The 27,062-nt window shown below is 47.3% G+C and overlaps 1 protein-coding gene across 1 annotated transcript in view; it reads left to right on the forward strand.

Annotated features, from left to right (window-relative positions):
- Nucleotides 1-27,062, forward strand: part of LOC124783711 — a 92,991-nt gene that overhangs the window by 17,392 nt on the left and 48,537 nt on the right. Inside the window, exon 3 of the mRNA XM_047254042.1 lies at nucleotides 26,578-26,711. Coding sequence (XP_047109998.1) covers nucleotides 26,578-26,711 — 134 coding nt within the window. The remainder of the gene's footprint in view (nucleotides 1-26,577; nucleotides 26,712-27,062) is intronic.

A 27,062-nucleotide genomic window follows, 5' to 3' on the forward strand; every position in this document is an offset into this window, starting at 1 on the left:
GCAATCTGGATGATCAAATTGTTTGTTTGAATTGTCTGCAGTGTTCTTCAAACCAACTTTAAACAATTGTGGCCTGGTGACATGGCGCACTGTCATCCATAAAAATTCCATTATTGTTTTGTAACATGATCTCGTGTATGGCTGCAAATGGTCTCCAAGTATCCGATCATAACGATTTACAGTCAATGATTGGTTTAGTTGAACCAAAGGGCCCAGTCCATTCTGTGTAAGCACAGCCCACACCATTGTGGAGCTGCCACCAGCTTGCACAGTGCCTTGTTAACAACTTTGTGGGGTCTGTGCCACACTCGAACCCTACCATCTGCTCTTACCAACTAAAATTGGGGCTCTTGTGACCAGGCCACAGTTTTCAAGTCATCTAGGGTCCAATTAATATGGTCACTAGCCCAGGAGAGGTGCTGCAGGTGATGATATATTTTGTTAGCAAAGCGTCTTGCACTAGTCATCTGCTGTAATAGCCCAGTAATGCCAAATTTTGTCACACTGTCCTGGCAGATATGTTTGTCGCATGTCCCACATTGATTTCTGTAGTTATTTCATGCTTTGCTGCTTGTCTGTTAACACTAACAGTTCTAAGCAATCATTATGTGAAGGCCGTTGGCCACTGCGTTGGCCGTTGTGAGAGATAATGCCTGAAATCTGGTACTGTCGGCACACTATTGGCACTGTGGATCTCAGAATATTGAATTCCGTAATAATTTTTGAAATGGAATGTCCCATGTGTCCAGCTCCAAATACCATTCCGTATTCTAAGTCTGTTAATTTGTGTTGTGCAGCCATAATCATGTCAGACATCTTTTCACATGAATCACCTGAGCACAAATGACAGCTTCGTTGATGCACTGCCCTTTTTCACCGCTGTCTGCGTATTGCTATCCCATGGCTTTTGTCACCTCGGTACAGTGGAACCTCGCATAATGAGCATAATTCATTTCAGAATCTTACTTGTAGTGTGAAACACTTGTTAAGCAAAACAATTTATCCCATATAAATTAATGTAAAATCGATAATGTGTTCCACGCAGAAAAAATATTAAAAGTTTTCTCTTATTCGTGCCATTTATTGAAAGAAAATTGCACACATCGTATTATGTACTTTATTTTTCATGATACATAACAATTCTTTTTTACTGGGAAACCATCTATAGTCATTTGTTTCTGCCGATACTTCAATGCTTGGTGAAAATGCAACACAGCATTATTGTCAAATATATTTGTAGCGTGCGTAGCCACTGCTTTATTGGGGTTATAATTTGCAATGTACAAGCAGCCAATTCCCTTGCTTTCAGTATTTATTTTATTGTACCAGAAGATTGCTGTTTTGCTGTTACTGCCTCCTCCTCCTCCTCCTCCTCCTCTTAACTCCTCTCCACAACTTCCTGCTGTGAAACACACTACAACTCCATAAGCTCTTCGGTGGTCAGTTCTTGGCTCTGGTCTTCCACAAACTCGTTAATATCATTGTTATCCACTTCTAATCCAATGCCCTTGGCCAAAGACACAACCTCATTGACGACACGCTCCACAGGCACCGACTCCAATGCCTCAGAGTCACATTCAACAACGCACTCCGGTCAAAGCTTCTTCCAAGCAGAAGTTCTCTTGGTAACCCCCTTCCCACAACTTTTTGATCTTTTGATGAAGGCAACGATGTTGAAATTATATTTCCAAAACTGTGTGAGAGTGAGATTGGTCACTTCAGTCAACTCAAGTCTACGCTCAAAGAGTGCTTTAATATAGAGCTTCTTAAAGTTGGAAATAATCTGCTGGTCCATAGGCTGGAGTAACAGAGTGGTGTTAGGAGGCAGAAATAGGATCTTGATGAATTGATATTCTTCGAGGAGGTGGTTTTGTAGACGTGGAGAATGGGCAAGAGCGTTGTCCATAACAAGTAAGACATGGAGTGGCAGATTGATCTTAAGCAAATATTTTCTCACCTGGGGACCAAACTCTTCTTGACTCAATCACAAAAAGGATCACTTGTCACCCAAGCCGTGTTGTTGGACCTCCACGTGACATTTAACCTGCTACTCTGGACTTTAAGCTTCTTGAAGGCTTGTGGAGTTTCTGAATGGTAATTTTCAAATCACCACATGCATTGGCACAGAGTAGCAGTGTGAGACCGCCTTTAATTGGCTTGTGACCGGGCAATGCATTCTCCTCTGCTGTTATGAAGGTATGCTTTGGCATTTTTTTTCCAGAATAGACCCTCTTGTCACTATTAAAAACCTGTTGCAGCAAATAACCTCAGAATCTACTAGCATCTTGAAGTTGTTGATGAAGTTCTCTGCTGCCTTTGTGTCTGAGCTGACTGCTTTGCCTTGCAACACGACGCTGTGGATGCCAGTTCTGTCAAACCTCCCACGACTTCCCTTAAACCCTTCTTTCACCACCGATGATCCTGGCATCATCTTAATGAGGTCAGTGAAAATCATTCTCGCCTTCTCACAAATAATGTTCTTGTTAATAGTGTCGCCTTGCAGTTGCTTTTCATTTATCCATATAACAGCAACCTTCTGACATCATCCATAATATGAAAACCGTTGTTTAGATATTCTTCTCACTCCCTTTGAAGCACCTATCTCTTTAATTTTGTCCTTGTTCTTGAGGAGAGTGCAAATAGCTGATGTAGACCAATTTTATTTGCGTGCAAAATTAGCAATGCTCACGCCACATTCACATTTTTCAATGATTTTACGTTTCATTTATAAGATCATTTCTTTCTCTTATGGTTGTCTTCTTGCGGTCTTATTTTCAGGGGCATTTCTATGATGGTTATTAAAATTTTCACACAAAAGAACACTGTGTGAACATAAGTTTAGAAAAACGTGTGATCACAAGCTGCTCTGAGATGGTAGCGGAGAGGAGTGCTAAACACAGACTGCGGTATGTCCTAAAGACATTGTTCATATGCCGCTGCTGCTGATTAAAGGTGTTCATATTGTCGAACGTTTCCCCCTCTGCGTGTGAGTGGCTGGTGATGTCACTTTAAATCATCATTACTCGCTATGAGAAACATCGCCCGTTAGGCAAATCATTTTTTTTACAATTTGTTTTGCTCGTTACCTGAATTGTGTGTTATGGGAGGTACTCGTTAAGCGATGTTCCACTATATGTAGTTTTTTAGTTTGTGAAACTGAATTTCATGTGAATGGCCTATTGCAGTACTTTCTAAAGTGACACTGTTACCATTACTGTGTGGTAGACAATCTGAGTGGTCCCCTAGTGACGACTGCATTCCAAAGGATAATGCTCTTGAGGTCTGTAGCACATTTACATGTGTCTCCTTCAACATGTCATGGGTGAGCACCTCAGCATTCAGCAATTGAATTTGGCAAGCATGAGTCTACTATGCAAGGGGTCGATCAGTGTTGCTTTGCTTCTACTACCATAACCTATCTACACACTTCAGTGACTCCATTTGATCTGATGGAAGAATTTTGTGTGTCACAAGTGATAGAAATCTTAGCTCCATGTACCATGAGTATGATTCAGACTTCTATTACAGTACTTCAACTTTAAAGTGTGTGTGCTCCATTTGAGTGGATGGCAAAGGTTGTTAGTGGGTAACTAAGAGCACACACACCGCATCCACATTGTATAAATTTACTCAGCCAAGCTGCATGGACATATACTTTCCTAGCCTCCTATAGAAATTATGTGCTTTCTACTAATTCTAAAACCGATCTATTGGTTTAAATGTGGCATCAGGTAGTACCAGTGCCCAACCTGCAAAGATAGTTTGGCTGGCTACCTCTGAAGTAATTTTAGGAAGTGAAAGTATTAAGGTAACAACCAAAGTCATAATTGCCATTGTTCTAAAAACAAACAGTTGTTTGACTTCTGATGAAATGTTGCTATTCTGTGGATGCAAGTGACTGTAGATGATGGGCATTTGAAATCTTGTCATGTTTGGTGATGCAAATAATTTACAAAGAACGATAAACCGGGGGATTATTAAATAACTAATGTTTTTACATCGTGAACTTAGGTATTGATGTTGCCTTGTGCAAGGACCTCATGAATGTAGGGTGAGTAGAATTGCAGGAAGAATCGGAAATGGAAGGGCTGTGCAGTATTCAAAATTCTGTAAAGAGGGGTGATGTTGCTGGAAAAGAGGGTAACATAAACATTAACATTTACACTGACATTTTATCAGTTTACAATATTAGATAAGGAAAGTTACTACTGACTATACAGCAGAGATGCTGAGTCACGGATAGGTGCAACAAAAAGATTCACATAATTATAGCTTTCAGCCAGTAAGGCCTTTGTCAACAATAGACACACATACACAAACGCACACACACACACACACACAGTCTGGCAATTGCAACTTGCACACACGACTGCAGTCTCAGGCAACTGAAGCCACACTGCAAGCAGCAGCACCAGTGCATGATGGTAGTGGCAACTGGGTAGGAGTAAGGAGAGGCCAGGGCAGGGAGGGGGAGGGATAGTATGGTGTGGGTGGCAGACAGTGAAGTGCTGCAGGTTCGATGGATGGCAGGAGAGAGGTGGGGAGGGGGGGGGGGGGAGTAGCAGAAAGTAGAGAAATAAAAAGACTGGGTGTGGTGGTGAAATGACGGCTGTGTAGTGCTGGAGTAGGAACAGGGAGGGGGCTGGATGGGTGAGGACAGTGATTAACGAAGGTTGAGGCCAGCAGGGTTACAGGAAGTAGGATGTACTGCAGAGAAAGTTCCCACCTGCACAATTCAGAAAAGCTGGTGTTGGTGGGAAGGATCCATATGGCACAGGCTGTGAAGCAGTCATTTAAATGAGGGCTATCATGTTTGGCAGCGTGTTCAGCAACACGCTGGTCCACTTATTTCTTGGCCACAGTTTGTTGGAGGCCATTCATGTGGACAGACAGCTTGTTGGTTGTCATGCCTACATAGAATGTGGCACGGTGATTGCAGCTTAGCTTGTAGACCACATCACTGGTTTTACAGGTATCCCTGTCTTTGATGGGATAGGTGATGTTAGTGACCGGACTGGAGTAGGTGGTGGTATGAGGATGTATGGGACAGGTCTTCCATCTAGGTCTATTACATGGGTATGAACCATGAGGTAAGGGATTGGGAGCAGGCTTTGTGTAAGGATGGAGGAGTATATGGTGTAGGTTCGTTGGATGGTGGAATACCACTGTTGGAGGGGTGGGAAGGATAGTGGTCAGGACATTTCTCATTTCAGGACACGAGAGGTATCAAAACCCTGGTGGAGAATATAATTCAATTGCTCCAGTCCTGGATGGTACTGAGCTACAAGGGAATGCTTCTCTGTGGCTGCTCTGTGGGGCTTTGGGAGGTGGTGGGAGGCTGGGAAGATAGGGCACGGAGATTTGTTTTTGTAGGAGGTTGGGAGGATAATTATGGTCAGTGAAGGCTTCAGTGAAACCCTCCATATATTCTGAGAGGGACTGCTCGTCACTGCAGATGCGACGACCATGGGTGGCTAGGCTGTATGGATGGGACTTCTTGGTATGGAATGGATGGCAGCTGCCGAAGTGGAGGTATTGCTGGTGGTTAGTTGGTTTGATATGGATGGAGGTATTGATGTAGCCATCAACCAGGTGAGGGGTTTAGGATTCTAGGTTTTTAGGAAGGATTGCTCTAAATGGCCCATGAATAGGTTGGCATAGGATCGTCCCCTGTGGGTACCCGTAGCTGTACCCTGGATTTGTTTGTAGGTAAAGCCTTCAAAGGAGAAGTAATTGTGGGTGAGGATATAGTTGGTCATGGCAGCTAGGAAGGAGGTCGTTGATTTGGAAACCATAGGGTGTTGTTGCTGGTGATCAAACACCAACAGTCTCTAAGCATTCAAAGTCTCAGTACAAGTAAGTATGACCCTAAATCATTCCCCTCCCTAGCCACACCATGGGAGGAATGCCAGGCTAAGGGTGGCAGTGAACCTTATTCACCCCGGTACCTCGTATGTATGAGAACTCGATTGTTTCTATTGGGACTCGATTGTTTCTATGAAGCCACAGTTGTTTGTAGAACATTTAGAGGACAAGTTCGGGGAGGTGGAGGGCTTGTCCAAAATGTGATCTGGGTCAGTCTTGATAAAAACAGAATCCTCTGCCCAGTCACAGACCTTACTAACTTGTAACAATTAGAGGGATGTTTCTGTTACCATCATGCCACGTAAGAGCTTAAGTATGGTCCAGAGTATTATCTTCCACAGGGACCTTCTTTTGCAGACTGATGACGAGCTGCGTGCCAATTTAGAGCTGCGAGGTGTTCATTTCATCCAGCGTGTCCATCCGAGATGGTCAAGGGGATGGTCTACCGCTGTGATGTGAAGCCGATGCGGTGCTTCGAAGTGCTAGGAGTTTGGCCATATATCTTCCCATTGTGTTTCCAGCGTCACATGTCGAGATTGTAGACGTCCATCACATCCCAATAATCCATGTGCCCTGCCTCCTATCTGTGTCAACTGTGGAGAGCCTTATTCACCTTTCTTGCCAGACTGCAAGATTTTACAGAAAGAGGGGAAATTCATGGAATACAAGACCTTGGACCAACTGACCTACACTGAGGACAAGAGGAAATTTGAGCGCCTACATCCTGTCTCTATGACCTCCTCTTATGCCGCCGTATGAGAACAGTTGTCGCCCCATCAGTTCCTTGCATTCCTGTTGCCTCTCATCAGAACCAGAATACTACACCTGCCCCTTGACGGTGGGGGGGGGGGGGGGGGGACTTCCATCCCTGTTGCTCCCACACCACCTACTTCAGGAGCAAACCCCCCCCCCCCCCCCCACTTCTGAGCCGGAGAAGCGTATGTCTTTTTCATCATAGGTAGGCGTCGCTTCCCAGGTTTCTGCTAGGGGAAAAGATGACACCCGCCAATGGCTGAAGAGCCCAAAAGCAGCTGGTCGTAGGGCTTCACACTCATCCTCAGTTCCGGAGACTGAATCAATGCAGTCCTTCCAGCCAGGGAAACCTAAGGAGCAGCACAAGAAATCCAAAACAAAGGTCCCCGAGACCAAGGGAATTACGGTGGCACCCACACCACCACTACCTACAAGCTTTGCGTCTGCGGATGAGGTGGAGATTCTGGTGTCTGCCGAGGACCTAGATCTCGCTGGACCCTCATACACAATGGATATAGACTGCTCAGGCAAAACGTTAGTGGCAGCAGGTGACCCTGAGGCATAAACTGCCTCCTTGAATGTTTCATGCCTTCCCAGTCTCACGATGACGTCATCCTCCAGTGGAATTGCAGCAGTTTTTTCCACCGCCTGGCTGAGCTACAGCAACTGTTCAGCTTTATACTGGCTTTCTGCATTGCTCTCCAGGAAACCTGGTTCCCGGCAATGTGGACCCGTGCCTTCTGCAGCTATAAGCGATATCACAGGAACCGTAACGACTATAATTGAGTTTCAGGTGAAGTTTGTATATATGTCCGAAGCTCAGTCTGTAGTGAAACTGTGCCCCTTCAAACCCGTCTTGAAGCTGTGGCTGTCAAAATAAGGACGACACAGGAAATAACTGTCTGCAATGTATATCTTCCTCTAGATGGTGCAGTATCTCTGAACGTATTAACTGCACTGATTGATCAATTCCCTAAACCTTTCCTACTTTTGGGAGATTTTAACACACATAACCCCCTTGTGTGGTGGCACCGTGCTTACTGGCAGAGGCAGAGATGTCGAAACTTTACTGTCTCAGTTCGACCTCTGCCTCTTAAGTACTGGGGCTGCCACACATTTCAGTGATTTATCAATTTGCCGCCCAGGACTTCTCCCATCTATCCACTGGAGAGCACATGACAATTTGTGTGGTAATGACCACTTTCCCATCCTCCTGTCAGTGCCCCGGCGTCAGGCCCACAGACACCTGCCTAGATGGGCTTTAAACAAGGTGGACTGGGAAACTTTCACCTCTGCTGTCACCATTGAATCTCTCCCACATGGGAACATCGATGTGATGGTTGAGCAGGTGACTACAACAATCGTTTCTGTGGCAGAAAACACGATCCCTCCCTCATTATGGTGCCCCCTGCGAAAGGCAGTCCCTTGGTGGTCACCGGAAGTTGCTGAAGCAATTAAGGAGCATCAGCAAGCTCTACAGTGGCATAAGCACCACCCTTCCCTGGAGCACCTCATAGCCTTTAAACGGCTCTGTGCCCGTGTTCGCCAACTTATCAAAGAATGCAAGCAGGAGTGTTGGTCGAGGTAAGCCTCGACCATTGAGTGCCATACGTCACTTTCCCAAGTCTGGGCAAAAATCAAACGTGTTTTCGGGTACCAAACCCCAGCTGGTGTTCCCGGTGTTAACATAAATGGTGTGTTATCTACCAATGCAAACGCAATTGCTGAGCACTGTGCTCGAGCCTCCGCGTCTGAGAATTACCCCTAGCCTTTCACACTCTCAAATAGCAGCTGGAAGGGAAAGTCCTCACGTTCACTATATGCCACAGTGAATTCTATAATGCCCCATTTACAGAATGGAAGCTCCTCAGCACCCTTGCTCATTGCCCCAACACAACTCCTGGGCCAGATCGGATCTACAGTCAGATGATTAAACGTCTCTCATCTGTCTTCAAGTGACATCTCCTCTTCATCTTCAACCGGATCTTGTGCAATGGCGTCTTTCCATCAGAATGGTGGGAGAGCACCAGAATTCCGGTGCTCAAACCTGGTAAAAACCCGCTTGATGTGGAGAGCTATCAGCTTCACCAATGATCTTTGTAAGCTGCTAGGACATATGGTGTGTCGGCGGTTGGGTTGGGTCCTGGAATCACGTGGCCTACTGGCTCCATGTCAGGGCGGCTTCCGCCAGGGTCGCTCTACCACTGATAATCTTGTGTCCCTCAAGTCTGCCATCCGAACAGCCTTTTCCAGGTGCCAACACCTGGTTGCCGTCTCTTTTGATTTACGAAAAGTGTATGACACCATCTGGCAACAATATATCCTTGCAACATTATACATGTGGGGTCTCCGAGGCCTGCTCCCGATTTTTATCCAAAATTTCCTGTCACTTAGTACTTTTCTGCCCAAGTTTGTGCCTCCCATAGTTCCCCCCATTTCCAGTAGAATGGGGTCCAGCATGGCTCTGTATTGAGCATCTCTCTATTTTTAGTGGCTGTTAATGGTCTAACAGCAGCTGTAGGGCCGTCAGTCTCACCTTCTCTGTATGCAGACAACTTCTGCATTTCGTACTGCTCCACCAGTAGTGGTGTTGCTGAGCGGTGTTTACAGGGAGCCCCCCTGCGGGTTCGGGGATCAGAATAGGCCCGCGGTATTCCTGCCTGGCGTAAGAGGCGGCTAAAAGGAGTCTCAAATGTTTCGGCCTTATGTGATGGTCCCCTCTCGGGTTTGACCTCCATCTTTCTAAATTATTCCGAAGAGCGAGCCAATTGGGGAAGGGCGCCTTACATGGTGCACTGTATCCGTCGTGCATTGAGACCTTTAGCCAACTTTTTCGTCATTGCAATGGTGTCCCGCTCGTTTTCCGTCTCTTGGGCGGGGATACGTCACTGGGTGCGATTACCACACTGCACTCTGCAGTGTTGCTTTTAACTGCGACGACGACCTTGGACATTTTTGCACCTAAGATCCAGCACAGTAGCCAGTCCGTTGTGGTGGGGCCACCATGTACCCTATTGGTTGTAGCCCCCTGACAACACAGGGATCGCTCTACTGATGCCTGCGCCGTTAACTCCCCACGTATGCCAAGGAGTAGATGCCCGTCTCCCTGGGGCATCAGGACTCCCGGCAATGGACATCCTGCCAGGTGGCTATTGCTGCGGCTGGGTGGCGCCCGTGGGGAGGGCCCTTGGTCGGAGTAGGTGGCAGCAGGGCGGATGACCCGCAATGAAGCGTGGTACACCATCTCTCGCTGGCGGCCAGCCGCCAGCAGTCTCTAAGCGTTCTCGGGCTCAATTTAATGCTCAAAAGTACGATCCGAAAACGTTCCCCTCTCTGGCCACACCGTGGGAGGAGCGTAAGTCTCAGGATGGGGGTAATAGTTATTCGCCCCGATTCTTAGTCTGCACGAGAGCTGATGGGGAGTCTTTTCTATCCACAAAGCCTCAGTTCTTCGTCGAGCATTTAGAGGACAAGTTTGGGGAGTTGGAGGGCTTGTCCAAAATGCGCTCTGGGTCAGTACTGATACAAACGGCATCCTCCGCCCAGTCATGCAGGTTACTTGCTTATGACAAGTTGGGGGATGTTCACGTTACCATTACACCACATAAGAGTTTAAATATGGTCCAGGGAGTTATTTTCCATAGGGACGTACTTTTGCAGTCTGACGACGAGCTGCGCGCCAACTTAGAGTGTAGAGGTGTTCATTTCGTCCGGCGCGTTCATCGGGGTCTGAAGGACAATCAGGTTGCTACCGGTGCCTTCATCTTGGCCTTCGAGGGTGATACATTACCGGAGAAGGTTAAGGTGATGGTCTACCTTTGTGACGTCAAGCCCTACATCCCTCCCCCGATGCGGTGCTTTAAGTGCTGGAAGTTCGGGCATATGTCCTCTCGCTGTACTTCTAGCCTCACATGTCGAGATTGTGGATGCCCATCTCATCCCGATACTCCATGTGCCCCGCCTCCCATCTGTGTCAACTGCGGAGAGCATCATTCCCCTTGCTCGCCTGACTGCAAAGTCTTTCACAAAGAGCGCAAAATCATGGAATATAAGACCCTGGACCGGCTGACCTATACTGAGGCCAAAAGGAAATATGACAGACTCCATCCTGTGAGAATGACATCTTCTTATGCAGCTGCTACAACAACTGTGCTAGCCCCATCAGTTTCGAGACTTCCAGCCAGCTCGATAAGCAGTAAGACTCCTCCTGCCCCCTTGCCCGTGGGGGGCTCTACCCAACCGGTTGCTCCTGCACCACCTACCTCAGGAGCAACCTCCTCCCACCCGTCGGGGACGTCCGTCCCCGCTTCTCAGCCGGAGAAGCGTCTAACTTCTTCGGCTACTCTCGCCCGTAAGAGTTCCCTTGGGACCCTCCCTTCCCAGGGTTCCACCAGCGGGAAGGATGACGGCCGCCAGTGGCATAAGTCCTCACCAGCGGCTGGGCGTAGGGCTTCACGATCCTCCTCTGTCCCGGAGACTGAATCGGTGAAGCCTTCCCAGCCGGTGAAACCCAAGGTTCAGCGAGAGAAGTCCAAGAGAAAGACCTCTAAGGCCAAAGAACTTGCGGTGGCACCAACCCCACCGCACCTTTCGCGCTCTGCGTCTGAGGATGAAGTCGAGATTCTAGCGTCCGCTGAGGACCTTGATCTCGCTGGTCCCTCAGACGCCATGGATGCCTCTCGTACGGGTACTGAATCGGTGGCAGTGAGTGAACAAGCGGAGTAATTTGCCTTCCCAGTCCTTTCACGCCTTTCTCAGCCATGGACAATATCATCCTCCAGTGTAACTGCGGCGGTTTTTTCCACCATCTAGCTGAGCTCCAACAACTTATCAGCCTTCACCCTTTCTTCTGCATTGCTCTTCAGGAAACTTGCTTTCCAGCAATGCGAACCCCCGCCCTCCGTGGCTATCGGGGTTATTATAAGAACCGGGCAGCATATGAAAGGGTGTCGGGTGGCGTCTGCCTCTATGTCCTTCACACTCTGCACAGCGAGTCTGTCCCTCTCCAAACACCTTTAGAGGCTGTCGCTGTTCGGGTGTGGACGCCACATGCTGTTACCGTCTGCAGTCTTTACCTTCCACTGGATGGTGATGTCTCGCAGCATGTCCTGGCTGCGCTGATAGCCCAATTGCCGCCACCTTTCTTGCTATTGGGCGACTTCAACGCCCATAACCCTCTGTGGGATGGGTCAGTGGCAACAGGTCGAGGCGCCATCGTTGAACATTTATTGTCGCAGCTCGATCTCTCGATTTTAAATGATGATGCCTTCACACACTTCAGTGTGGCGCATGGCACATACTCCGCCATTGACCTTTCAATCTGTAGCCCTAGCCTCTTACCGTCTGTCCAATGGAGTGTGCATGACGACCTGTGTGGTAGTGACCACTTTCCGATCTTTCTGTCACTACCACAGCGTCACTCTTCTGGGCGCCCTAGCAGATGGGCTATGAATAAGGCTGATTGGGACTTGTTCTCCTCCACTGCCGCTCTTGAGCCTCTCTCTAATGACGACATTGATGCGGTGGTTCAATCGGTCACCACTGGCATCGTTACTGCCGCCGAATCTGCCATTCCCCGCTCCTCTGGGTCCCCTCGGCGGCGGACTGTGCCTTGGTGGTCGCCTGAGATCGCTGCAGCGATTACAGATCGCCGGCGGGCACTACAGCGTCACATGCGACATCCCTGCATTGAACACCTGATCATCTTCAAACGGCTGCGTGCGCGGGCCCGCCGCCTTATCCGCCAAAGCAAGCAGGAGTGCTGGGAGCGGTACGTGTCCACCATTGGCCTCCATGTCACTCCATCGCAGGTCTGGGCCAAGATTCGACACGTCTACAGCTATCGGCCACCTGTCAGCGTCCCTGCGCTCTCACTGAATGGAGCAGTTTGTACTGACTCCGACGTCATTGCAAACCACTTAGCAGAGCATTTTGCTATGAGTTCCGCTTCTGCGAATTACCCTAAGGCCTTCCGCTCCATTAAAGAGCGGATGGAACGTCGGAGCCTTTCGTTTCGCACCCACCATCCAGAATCGTACAATGTTCCATTCAGTGAGTGGGAATTCCGCAGTGCCCTTGCCGCTTGTCCTGATACCGCTCCTGGACCAGATAGCATCCACTGCCAGATGCTGAAACACCTCTCAGTGGACTGCCAGCGACAGCTCCTCGACCTTTACAACCGTATTTGGGTCGAGGGTGAGTTTCCGTCGCAGTGGCGGGCAAGTATCGTTATCCCCATGCTGAAACTAGGCAAGAACCCTTTGGAGGTGGACAGCTACCGCCCCATTAGCCCCACCAACGTTCTTTGCAAGCTTCTCGAACGGATGGTGAGCCGGCGCTTGACTTGGGTACTGGAGTCTCGGGGCCTTCTGGCTCCATCTCAGGGTGGGTTCCGTAAAGGCCGCTCCGCCGCCGACAATCTGGTGAGCCTGGAGTCGGCCATCCGTACTGCCTTTGCCCACCGTCAGCACCTGGTCGCTGTCTTTTTCGACATGCGGAAGGCGTACGATACGACATGGCGTGATCACATCCTTTCTACGCTTCATGGATGGGGTCTTCGGGGCCCTCTGCCGATCTTTATCAGAAATTTTCTGTCGTATCGTACCTTCCGCGTGCAAGTCGCAGCCTCATATAGTTCCACCCACGTCCAGGAGAACGGTGTGCCACAGGGTTCTGTTTTAAGTGTCTGCCTGTTTTTAATAGCCATTAACGGGCTCGCTGCGGCCGTGGGAAATTCTGTCTCTGCTTCCCTGTATGCTGACGACTTCTGCCTTTATTACAGCTCTACTGGCATTGCAGCTGTTGAACGTCAGCTACAGGGTGCTATCCGCAAGGCGCAGTCTTGGGCTGTAGCTCATGGGTTCCAGTTTTCGGCAGCCAAGACCTGCGTAATGCATTTCTGCCGGCGACGCACTGTCCACCCGGAGCCGCGGCTTTATCTTGCCAGCGAACTTCTTTCAGTGGTGGAATCACACAGGTTTTTGGGGGTGGTTATCGATGCCCGGTTGACTTGGCTGCCTCATATCCGGCAGCTTAAACAGGCGTGTTGGCGGCATCTAAACGCTCTGAGATGCTTGAGCCACACCCGCTGGGGCGCCGACCGATTTACCCTGTTGCGGCTCTACCAGGCGTTAATCCAATCCCGTCTGGATTATGGGAGCCTGGCTTATGGCTCAGCATCCCCCTCTGCGTTGCGGGTGCTGGACCCAATACTACACAGTGGGATCCGACTTGCCACTGGTGCCTTCCGCACCAGCCCTGTGGACAGCATCCTTGTTGAGGCAGGTGTCCCTCCACTGCGGTTACGACGCCAACAATTACTGGCTGCTTATGCTGCCCATGTTTTTAGCTTGCCCGGGCATCCAAATTACCGTGTCCTGTTCCTGCAGTCGGTCGTCCATCTGCCGGACCGTCGGCCCCGGTCGGGTTGTCCGATCGCCGTACGCGTCAAGGAGCTTCTCTGCGGGCTTGGGTTTTTCCCTGTTCCACCTCCTTTCCAGGCACCTCTGCGTACACCCCCGTGGTGTGTTCCTCGCCCTTGCCTTCGGCTCGACTTGGCACAGGGCTCGAAGGACTCGGTCCCTCCAGAGGCCTTCCGCCGCCGCTTTTATTCCATCCTGGCCACGTATCAGGGCTCTGGAATTGTTTACACCGACAGTTCGATGGTTGCTGGTCGTGTCGGGTATGCGCTAACTCTATGGGACCATTCCGAACAACGGTCCTTGGCGGCTGGCTGCAGCGTTTACACTGCTGAGCTAGTCGCCATCTTTCGAGCCCTAGAGTATATCCGCTCCTGCTCAGGTGAGTCCTTCGTTATCTGTAGCGATTTCCTGAGCGGTTTACGAGCTCTCGACCAGTGTTTTCCTCGTTCTCGTCTGGTGATGGCTATCCATGAGTCCCTGCATACTCTTGCGCGTTGCGGCCGCTCTGTGGTCTTTGTGTGGACCCCCGGTCATGTCGGTATCCCGGGCAATGAACATGTTGACCGCCTGGCGAAAGAGGCCACGAGTAAACCATCTCTGGATGTTGGCCTCACTGAGACTGATTTGCGGGCAGTCCTCCGCCGAAAAGTTTTTGCACTTTGGGACGCTGAATGGCGCGATCGGATCACACCCAATAAACTCCGTGCCATTAAGCAGACGACGACTGTGTGGCGGTCATCCGTGCGAGCCAACCGCAGGGACTCAGTCATCCTTTGTCGGCTCCGCATTGGCCACTCCCGGCTAACACACAGTTATTTACTGCGCCGGGAGGACCCTTCTGTATGTCGCTGCGGGGCGGCTTTGACAGTGGCCCACATTCTGTTGGCCTGCCCCCTTTTAGCTGTGGTCAGGCAGACATTTGCGCTGCCTGATACGCTCCCTGCCGTTTTATCTGATGACCCTGTTATGGCTGCCTTAGTTTTACGTTTTATTAGGGCAGGGAGTTTTTATTCTTTAATCTGAGTGTTTCTGTTTTATTTTATTGTATTGTGTTGATTCTGGCCTTTGGTCTACGGTTTTAAACTAAGTTTTTAATGTGTTTTCGGTGGTTAGCTTTTCCCTTTTTTTTGTTCCTATGGTCGGCCAACCACCGTCACACTCCGTGTGATTTTATTTTGTTTTGTCTGGTCCTTGTCTATGTTTCTTTTGTTATGTGTCGTCTGTCTCCTATTCTGTTGAACATTTTTTGTTCTCTGTGGGTATTTTTAGTATTTTGGAAAAAGGGACCGATGACCTCTGCAGTTTGGTCCCTTTAATCCTTAAACCAACCAATCTACAGGGAGCCATCCACAAGGCGCGGTCATGGGCTCTAGCCCATGGTTTACAGTTTTCAACCGCAAAGTCATGTGTTATGCACTTCTGTCGGCGTCGTACCATTCATCCTGAACCAGAACTTCACCTTAATGACGATCCACTCACTGTAGTGGACACAGATCGATTCTTAGGACTGGTTTTCGATGGCTGATGGACTTGGCTTCCTCACCTTCATCAGCTTAAGCAGAAGTGCTGGCAGGACCTCAATGCCGTCCACTGTCTGAGCAACACTAACTGGGGTGCAGATCGCTCTACGCTGCTGCAGCTCTACGGAGCCCTTGTTCAATCCCACCTTGACTATGGGAGTCTGGTTTATGGTTCGGCGACGCCCTCAGCATTGCGTTTACTCGACCCAGTGCTCGACTGTGGCGTTTTCTAGCGACAGGAGCTTTTAGGACAAGTCCGGTAACCAGCGTCCTTGTGGAGGCCAGAGTCCCTCCATTACAGATTAGGCGTGCGCATCTGCTTGCTAGTTACATTGCACACGTTCGTAGTTCTCCTGCGCATCCGAATCACTGTCTCCTTTTCCCACCCAAAGCGGTTCATCTCCCGCATCAGTGGCCCAGGTCAGGGCTTACGATTGCGGTTCGTGTTCGATCCCTTCTTTCCCAACTGGAGTCCTTGCCTTTACCACCTATACTTGAGGTCCATTCACAGACACCTCCATGATGTACACCTAGGCCGTGGTTTCGCCTGGACCTTTCACATGGCCCTAAGGACTCAGTTAACCCCGTAGCTCTCCGCTGCCACTTCCTCTCTTTTCTTGACTTGTAACAAGGCCACGAAGTGGTTTACACTGACGGCTTGATGGCTGATGGTTACGTCGGCTTCACGTATGTCCGTGTAGGACATATTGAACAGCATTCCTTGCTAGATGGTTGTAGTGTTTTCACTGCCAAGCTGGTGGCTATATGTCGTGCTCTTGAGCACATCCGCTCATGCCCAGGCGAGTCATTTCTCCTGTGTACTGACTCCGTGAGCAGCCTACAAGCTATCAATCAGTGCTATGCTCGTCATCCTTCGGTAGCGACAATCCAGGAGTCCATCTATGCCCTGGATCGGTCCGGTCGTTCAGTGGTGTTCGTCTGGACCCCAGGTCACTTTGGAATCCCAGGCAACGAACTTCCCGACAGGCTGTCCAAACATGATATGCGGAAACCGCTTATGGAGATCGGTTACCCTCCAACTGACCTGCATTCAGTACTAAGCCACACGGTTTTTTGCCTTTGGGAGATGAAATGGCATAACCTGAGCATGCACAACAAGCTGCATGCCATTAAGGAGACTACGAATGTGTGACAGTCCTCCATGCGGGCCTCTCGCAGGGACTCTGTGGTTTTCTGTCGGCTCCGCATTGGCTACGCTTGGGTGACACATGGCTACCTCTTGCACCATGATGACCCACCTCAGTGTCGGTGCAGCGCCCGGCTGACAGTGGCCCATATCTTGGTGAGCTGTCCTTTGGCTGCCCTGCAATGGACTCTTCAGTCACCAGACTCATTGCCATTAATTTTAACTGGAAACACCTCATCGGCTAATTTAGTTCTACGTTTTATACGTGATGGTGGGTGTTATCATTGTATATAAGTTTTAGCACATGTCTTTTGTCCCTTTGTGTTCTCCACTCAAATGCTTTTAGGGTGGATGTTTTAATGTGTCGCAGTGTGGCTGGCTTTTCCTTTTTATTCTCGTGGTCGGCCATCTGTGTTCGTCTGCTCTCTTGTTTTTACCCTTTCTACCTGTTTCTTGCTTCTCTCTGTGGTTTTCTTTCCTGTTTCGTCCATAGCAGTGTTTGTTGTCCTGTCATTCTTCTAGTTCTTCCTTTCTCCTTATATTGTGCTGTACGCCTCCTTTCTTTTCTTCTTTCCCTCGTGTAATTATTTTACTGGGAACAAGGGACCGAGGACCTCGTGGTTTGGTCCCTTCCCCTCTCCTTCCCCCCTCCCCCCTCCCTCCCACCACCTTCTTTTAAACCAACCAACCAACCTCCTTGTGTCCTGGGAGCATGCACTAGTGCATTTAGCAGTCCAGGCAGGTTATGAGTTTGTAACACTTGATGAGAGTCCAGGAATAATTGGTAGTATACTGATCTTTGATGATTAAAGTTTTGTATCACTTGGTGTACTAGAACCAACCTTTCTTACTGAATTTCTGTCACAATTAAATAAATTAAAATCTGTAGGAATCAAAATTTTTGTTTAGATGTTTGAGATTTCCTATTTTACCATACCACACACACCAATTGGAAATTGATTATGATGTATGATGCGTCAAAATCATTTCCAAAGATGACGGACTGCATACATGATAAAATATGTAACCTTAACATTATATAATAAGTAATGATTAGATAAATGGCAACGAATTGTGTAGAATTATTTGTTGTGAGTCTTTGCGTGTGAGTAAAGAAATGGCAAAACCCAATAGCTACACTTGTACTCCTGTTGACATCTGTTTTCTTCACTCCATAAGTCATCAGACAAGTCTGAAGATGTGGGACCAACATCTCATGCACACAAATGTAGCAGCTTGCTGGTAGCTATATGTCACTACCAGGTAATGATACCCAGTGGTAAAGTCTGGTAGTTATTTGTCAGTGATGTGGCATGGCATGATTCTTGAATCATACTTAAAATTGGAGTATTTACACTTAAGTTACCAGTTTTCCCTAATTGAATATGGATTGTTCTCTCTCTCTCTCTCTCTCTCTCTCTCTCTCTCTCTCTCTCTCTCTCTCTCTCTCACACACACACACACACACACACACACACACACACACACACACACACATTATCATTGTCTTTGGAGGTAATGCAGGTAAAGTTAATAAGCTATTTATTGTGCTAATGTTGGCAATAGCAGTATTGTGCAAAGCTCTTGGTAACTATCTGTTACATTTACATCGCCTAATGGTATTCAGGGTTAAGAAAAATCAATTTCAGATGGCTTTGCTGCTTCTTTGGAATTCAGAAAGGGAATATGTGTTCTAGTGCAAGCTTTCTGCTGTCTCAAGTGGGCTGTCAGGGCATTTATCATTAACATGTAGTGACAGAAGCAGTACATTGTTTTTACACTATACCTGTATTGGCATGGGTGTTAGTTTCAAACCTCTGTCTGTCCAACTTACTTTTCTTTGTTTGCTGTAAATGACAAGTGAAAGCTCGGATGGTTCCTAACAATACAGTAGAAAATTCAGTTTCCCCTCCTCCCCCCTTTAAAAGAAAACCTTCTGTTTGCTTGAGCTCCTTTGGGTGAGATGTTAAACTTCAGCCTTCCTTCCTTTCACAGAATGCCACAAGAGCTTCACTCTGCCACTGCCATTCAGTAATCAGAGTTAGGCAGTTTTTAAGATATATACACATTCTTCATAAGTCAGTGGCTTTCATCATGAGTAGGAGTTTTTTGTCTCTTTAAAGCCGACAACAGCTGTGTGTGAGCAGAACAGTTCTTGTACTCCGTTTATGTGAACCTGCTGGCTGCTGTGACTTTTTAGAGTCAGATCGACTAGCTGCTTGGATACTTATTCCATTTTATACATGGATAACTTGACATTTGGCATAAATTTTTCAGTCATGGCTATTGACCTTCTGAATTTTAAGAACGAAAGCTTCAAAGGAACTAAATCGGGTGTTTGACTTTTGACTTGCTTCCATCAGCAGTAGTTCTTCAGATAAAGCTGGTAGTGTAGCAGTCCAGTTCACATAGTTTTGGCGAACTACTGAAGGGGTGCACAATGACTGTCTCATAAACAAAATTCTTTTAATTTGTCACCTTCCTGTTACATGAGTGGTATTGTCACCAATTTTGACTTATTAAAAATTTGTTATCAGATGACAGCTGAACGCATTACATATTTATTCATGCCACCAGGGGGCTTGCCGCTCTTTGACAGGTTCATGCTTGGCTACCAAGGGACCCCAGCCTTTGCAGCGTCTTGTACCTTCCGTGCTGCATGTCTATCCTCTTGCTATCCTTTTTCTCCTCCGGTGGGGAACATGTCTGGGGTGTTTTTGGGAATGGTCTGAATTTTCCGTAGCTGTCATAAGAACAATCTCACCACTGTTTTTCATTTCTTCATTCACCTTCTCCTATTCTTCCTCTGCTTTGGTGTTTCGATGTCCCTCTTTTTCTTCTTCCACCCTGTGCACTCCTGAAGGTTGGCCCACATGTCTGACGTGTAACAGGTGACTGTAAAATGCATAATTCCCAGCCCTGGGTCGACAAGGAGGGTTTGCATGTATCCCCAGGTACAGGCCAGGCCCAGGGAGGGGTGATTGCCTGAGCTGCTACTTTCCCAAATTGCCGATTGGCTCCTCTGTCAGGTGTTCGGCAGTTGTTACCAGAGGTGTGAACAATCGCCTACGGCGGCTGAGCCCCCCTCTGAGGGGGGGAGTTTGCCATTGGAGATGTTGGCAATCGTGGGAGATTTTCTCGCAATGAGCCAGCCATTATCTTTGCAGTCACATCTACCAAATGTAAATGGAATGAAGTTCCCAATTCAAGGACCCTCCCAGCTGCAACACAGTTCCCTGTGATTTCACATACTGAAGAGGTCATTCCTTTGCGCTGGTAAATTTTTTTCTAATTTAGAAAGGTGGTAATGCATTTGCTGGCCCTGTGAAATCCTGCTCTTGTTTACACAGTGGCACTTTATGTTTGGAGACTGCTTCTGATTCTCAAGCACAACTGCTTGCCGCACCGCTTCCCCCCGACTACCTTGTTCCTGTTGAGGCCCATACAACTGTGAATTCTTTCCGTGGTATTATTTACACTAGGCTTAAGCGTCAGGAAGTCATTTCTGAAAGTATTTGTAGGGAGTGTAGCCATGTATGGAAGTGAAACATGGACGATAAATAGTTTGGACAAGAAGAGAATAGAAGCTTTCGAAATGTGGTGCTACAGAAGAATGCTGAAGATTAGATGGGTAGATCACATAACTAATGAGGAGGTAGTGAATAGAATTGGAGAGAAGAGGAGTTTGTGGCACAACTTGACAAGAAGAAGGGACCGGTTGGTAGGACATGTTCTGAGGCATCAAGGGATCTTAAATTTAGCATTGGAGGGCAGCGTGGAGGGTAAAAATCGTAGAGGGAGACCAAGAGATGAATACACTAAGCAGATTCAGAAGGATGTAGGTTGCAGTAAGTACTGGGAGATGAAGAAGCTTGCACAGGATAGAGTAGCATGGAAAGCTGCATCAAACCAGTCTCCGGACTGAAGACCACAACAACAACAACAACAACAACAACAACAACAACAGGCTACCTGACTGTCTAACCAAGGCAGAAATCCGAATGTACCTCTATGATCAGGGTGTCATTGCCCTCCATTTGATGATGAAAAACATAGATGCATCCTTAGTGCCCACACGCACTCTTTTTGTCATGTTTGATAGAGTGGTGTTTCCGTCAAAGATTGAAGCGGGTTATGAAGTTATCACAGTCCAACCGTACATTCCCAACCTGATGCGCTGCTACCAACGTCATTGTTTCAACAGCACTCGAATGTCTTGTCTCCATCGAGCCAAATGTGTAACTTGTTGTTGAGGTACACACAAAGGCAATTGTCCACCTCCTCCTCCCCACGGTATCAACTGCAAAGGTGAGTATGCTGCCTTCTCTTGAGATTGTCCCAAGTATCTTGATGAGCTGGCTGTCCAGGAGATCTGGATAAAGGAAAATGTGCATTACCCGGTCGCTCACAAGTTATTGGCTAGTCGCGAACACTTTGTTCTACCATCTGGTACTTACAGTACTTTTCTTGCTACATCTTGCACCATGAAGCACATGGCCACGCAGACATGTGACCTCACATTCAGCACTGAAGTTGTGAAATCGCTCAGTGTCATGGTAACATCACTGCCTCCTCGTCCAGCACTGCAACAAGCCACCAGACATTCGCCTCTGGAGCGAAGTCACCTGGTACCCAACCAGTAGGGCAGAAAGAATAGAGGAAATACTCCCACGAAGTCCTCCTACATCCTTCCAGCCAACAAACATCTGAGACTTCCTTCGCCAGCTGGAAAGGCTCCAAAAAGGCAAACAGCTTTCTCCTTTGCTAAAGAGATCCTCTTCAACAATGTCGCCACACGAAACCCTTGCCTGGCCGACCTCCATGTCGCCGGTTCGTACCGCCAACCGTTTTTCTGTCCTGGACTCCGCAGATCAACAGAGGGTGAGTGCCACCGCCTCTGTAGATCTCGTGGAGCAGGATCGTCCAGTCTCTACACCCTGTAGCAGTGAGTCTTTGAAGGCTGGCACTCGGCAGCTGCCAAGGTGACATACTTTTATTTTTTTCTTCCTCTTCTTTCCTTGTTACGGCTCTCCTTGAGTGGAACGTTTGTGGCCTCCCATCAACCAAAGAGGACATATGGCTGCTCTTAGAATCACAGCGTCTGCTTGATATATGCTTCCAGGAAACAAAATTGCATCTTCACAACTGCTTTGAGCTTTTGGCTTTCTTCGCAGTCTATTTTGACCTTCCTCCCAAGAATGGCGTTCCATCTCGTGTGGTAGTCATGTTGCTCACCTGAGATGATGTTCGTAGTGAACCAATCTTCCTGACTTCCCATCTTCAAGCTCTTGCAGTTTGCCTTTTTCTTCCTCACTTGAACTTTTCCCTTTGTACCGTCTACATCCCTCTGCCATTCAGAGTCACCAAGGTAAACTTCCTCCAGCTTATTGGGCAGCTACCTCTCCCCTGTCTGCAGCTCGATGACGTAAATGCACACCATCCCCTTTGGGGTTCTCCCAGATCCTGCCAGAGAGATGCCCTCTTGGCTGAATTTCTCAGTCAACTTAACCTCATCTGCCTTCACACGGAGCACCAGCGTTTCTAACAGACTCCTTGCACACCTATTCCCATTTGGACCTATCCTTCTGTGCTGTCCAGCTTACCCATCATCTCGAGTGGTCCATCCTCACTGATGCATACTCCAGCGACCATTTCCTGTATGCTACCCTTCTGCTGACTCCTAACCCATCTACATGTAAACCCAAATGGCAGCTTACTAAGGCCGACTTGGGGCTTTACTCCTCCCTGGTGACTTTTGACGAACAACATTTTCCCAGTTCGATGAGCAGGTGGAATATCTTACAAGTCTTATCCTTACTGCCACAGAATGTTCCATTCCTCACACTTCCTCTTGACATCGCAGTGTCCCGGTCCCTTGGTGGACTGAGACGTTTCGTGACGCAATTCGCATACGGAGATGTGCTCCCTTCATTTTTAACCATCATCCTATGATGGCTAACTGCATTCATTATAAACTGTTGTGTGCAGAATGTTGTCGTGTTCTTTGGGGTAGCAAAAAAGCGAGCTGGATTTGATTCACTAGTTCTTTTAACAGTTCCACCCCCTCTTCTGTCATGTGGGCCAGCGGCTCTGAACTGACAGTAGCAGACAATGTCACAGTGGACCCTGTTGCTGTCTCCAACACCTAGGGCTGCCATTTTGCGGAGAGTTTAAGCTCCTCCTGCTATCACCCTGCCTTCATCCATCGGAAACAAGTGGAGAAGGCTCGAGTGATACCATTCTCCTCTCAGAAATATGAGTGCTACAGTGCCACCTTTACTGTGAGGGAGCTAGATCATCCTTTCACTTCATCCCGATCCTTCGCCCCAGGGCCAGGAGATGTTCACATTCAGATGTTGCAGCATGTCTCTCTTGCGGTCAGGCAGTTTTTGCTTCGTACATACAACTGCATCTGGGCAGAGGGCATGTTTCCCAGATGCTGGTGTGAAGCCACTGTCATACCCATAACTAAGCCAGGTTGTCGTACACATAACTAAGCCTGGTAAGGACAAACACCTTCCTTGTAGCTATCACCCCATTTCTCTCACCAGCTGTGTTTGCAAGATTGTGGAACATATGATTCATGCCTGGCTGGTACGGTGACTTGAATCTCGCAATTTACTTACCACTGCACAGTGTGGATTTTGAGCACGCTGTTCAGCAGTTGACCCTCTCATCACATTATCCATCCATGACATGAATGGTTTTCTACGGAAATCCCAGACTGTGACTGTTTATTTTTCAATTTGGAGAAAACCTACAACATCTGCTGGAGGACTGGTATCCTCTGTAAGCTCTGCACTTGGGGCTTCCATGGCCACCTTTCCCATTTCTTTCAGGAATTTTTAAAAGACCGAGTTTCTAAGGTATGTGAGGGCTCTGCCTTGTCAGACACCTTTAGCCAGGAAAACAGTGTGCCTCAGGGTTACATCTGGAGCATTGTCCTCTCTGCTATTGCCATTAACCCTATAATGGCCTGTCTCCCACCATTTGTTGATAATTTTACCATCTATTGTCATTGTCCTTGGAGCTGTCTGATTGAGTGGCGTCTTCAGCGATGTCTCGATTGTCTCTCTCCTGGAGCATTGACAATGGCTTTCACTTTTCCACTGACAGAACCACTTGTATGAATTTCTGGCTGTGCAGTTGTTTTCTTCCACTGCCTTTATGTCTTGGGCCTGTTGCTCTTCTGTTCATTGAAACTAAGAAATTCCTGAGCTCATGCTTGATAGCAAACTTGGTTGGTCCTTCCGCGTCCTAACCTGGCAGCCTGCTGTATGCAGTCCCTCAGTGTCCTGCATGTCCTCAGTGGTGCTTCTTGGGGAGCAGATCGTACCACCTTCCTCCATTTGTACCGGTCTCTTGTCTATTCAAAACTAGACTATAGGTGTTTCGTGTACGCATCTTCACGTCCAGCCCTCTTGATGCAGTCTTAATACCATCCACCATTGTGGCATCTGTTGGCCACTGGCTCCTTTTACACTAGCGTGATGGTGAGTGTGTATGCCAAAGCTGTTGAACTACCACTGTCCTACCACTGTGACTTTCTCCTCAGCATATGTTCATGCCATTTGTCTGCCATGCGTGGCCACCGATCTTACGCCTCCTCTGATCGCCAGTATGAGGCGTGTCCCTCTATGTTACCTCCTGGAGTTCACTTTCGGCTCTTGCTCCGGTATCTTAACTTCATGCTACCTGCCACTTTCCCGGTGTGTGTGAAGCCTTCACCACCTTGTCTTTGTGTGGCAGCCTGTGTTCACCATGGCCTTCATTCACTTCCAAAGGACACTACTCCAGCCATGCTCTATCGCCTTCAGTTTCACAACCTTCACACGGGACTTCACGATAGTACCTTTATGTACACTATTGCTCTTGGACTGAAAGTGGTGTCAGGTGTGCCTTCGTCATTGGTGCCAACATTCTTCGGTATCAGGTTCCGGAACTCCACTTAGAATTTACAACTGAGGTTTTTGCCCTGTATCAGGCCATGCAGTACATACGGCGATGTAGGCTTATCAATTGCGCCATCTGCTCTGACTCTCTCAGTGCCCTTGAGAGCCTCAGTATGCTGTTCATCATCCATCCCTTAGTGCAATGGGTCCAGGAAATCTGTCACTTCCTCACTCTTGATGGAGCCAGTGTGATTTTCTTGGGTTCCTGGTCACATCAGCCTGACAGGAGACGAGGCTGCTGACGCTGCTGCCAAGGCTGCAGTCCTCATACCTCAAGCCCACTAGCCCTTCCATTCCCTCTGATGATCTCTGTGCTGCCATCTGTCAGCAAGAGACGTCCCTGTGGCATCACCATGGCTCCTCCTTCACAGGAACAATTATTAAGCCTCTCCCAGTGGCTGAGATGATCTCCTCTCGGCCCTCTTGTCACGAGGAGATCATATTAGCTAGGTAACGTGTCGGGCTTTGTCTTTTCTCTTGGCCCTCTTGCCATGAGGAGATCGATTGGTTGGTCCTGTGTGTAGGTAACACTCATAACTATACAAAATGTTGTCCATATGGCTGATATTCACTGTATTATTGTGGTTTCCTTGGTCTGCATAGCTATTGCTAGTGGCTCAGTTTCCTTCCGTTGTACTTTTATTATATCCTTACATCTATCTTAATATCTATTAATTTATATCTAAAATTAGGTATTCCGATTGGAGGTTGCACATCAGGCTTTGTCTTTTTAGCCATTTCCGTGTGTTAAGTGGTGCTCCTCACCACTTTATACTCACTGTGCTCAACCTTTGATGGTGCGCCATTTCCTGATGTAATGCCCTCTTTTTAACCACGTACGTTCTCGTTTGTGTTTGCCGTCTGAGTTGTTGGCTGATGCGTGGGTTATTGATGGCGTTTCACTTTTTATCTGTCATAGTAATATGGCGAAGGCCATTTAATCTTTAGTTCAGGATGTCTGTTTGTCTATGGCGTATTTTACAGACCTTTCTCCAAGTCCCTGTTTTTAGATATCTTCTCTTCTGTCATTTGAGATAAGTGGGTAGTTGTTGTTAACTCCTCTCTTTGTGTTCTACTGTTCTGACATGGAAGCATATGACCCTAGTTGTTTTTACACCCTAAAACAAAAACAAAACAAACAAACAATATTTATTCGTCAATACTGTGAGCACTTCACCTGACCTGTTCAGTTGTACAGTGTTGGATTATTATGTATTGTGTTCAAGTATCATCATCATCATCATCATCTGATGATGATGATGATGATGATGATGATGATGGCTTTGTAAGGAGTCATAACAGATTATGATGCCAGCTGTGTGATACAGGGCTGAAAAATAAAACAACTTTTATTCTATTTTTTATCTTAAGCTGATTTAATACTCAGTTCCAGATAACAGTTTGAATACTTTCTTTGTCTGACTGAACCTTGTTTAAATGAACAACAACAAGGTTTTTGCAGATTCAGATTTTGTCTGCAAAATAGGTTTACATTAAAGACAAGTTATAGGTACATCACTGAACCCCAGGTTGGAATGACACACAATCATTTCCTGTTGTTCAAGAGAAAAGCGTCCAACATCTAAATTACCAAAGTAAAGTTGGGCGGGCCTTCTTCACTATATGAATCCACCAGTTTTCCAAAGGAACAATACGAAAAGTTGCATGAGGGAAAAAATGGTTAAATTTTATATCAGTTGATTATTTTTTATGATGTTTCCCTAGATTGATTAGTAGACCTTCACACAAAATTAGAACAAAATCTGACTTGACTCAGTGGGGCACATCTCTAAAACTAGACCATTCGACATGCAGTCGCCCATTGACAATTGGAAACATGTTGTAGAAGATATAAGATTGATTGACTTGAGAATGTAGTGAAACGTTAACTTACGAGATGTTTTAATTTTCTTTCGAAGGAACGATCAACTGTTCTGGAAAGCACATCTGCCAAAGTCATCACACCTCCAGCCGAAGATATAATAAAAGTACAACGGAAGGAAAAAGAGTCACCATCAATAGCACTGCAGACCGAGGAAACCACAATAATACAGTGAGTATCAGCCATATGGACAACATTATGTATAGTTATGATTGTTACGTACAGGCAGGTGAAAATATGACTTTTCCTGAAGAAGACACAGTTTCTGTAACGCATTGGCATCACTCCTGAAAATACTGAGTTACAAAGAAAAAGATTACAAATGAACTTTATAACAAATGTCTCTTTACAGCATTGACACACATTTAGTTCTTAATAAGACACTAGCTGTATGGATGTTTTTTGACATTCTAAAATTTTTGGTAACATAGATATTTTGGTTTTTGTGCTGATGTACTTTGAGATCTAATTATCCTTTTATTGGGGTGAGACTTTTTTGAGGACACTGAAAAATCTGTGTGT

Source organism: Schistocerca piceifrons, chromosome 1, assembly GCF_021461385.2.
Source record: "Schistocerca piceifrons isolate TAMUIC-IGC-003096 chromosome 1, iqSchPice1.1, whole genome shotgun sequence".
In the NCBI taxonomy this organism is placed as follows: domain Eukaryota; kingdom Metazoa; phylum Arthropoda; class Insecta; order Orthoptera; family Acrididae; genus Schistocerca; species Schistocerca piceifrons.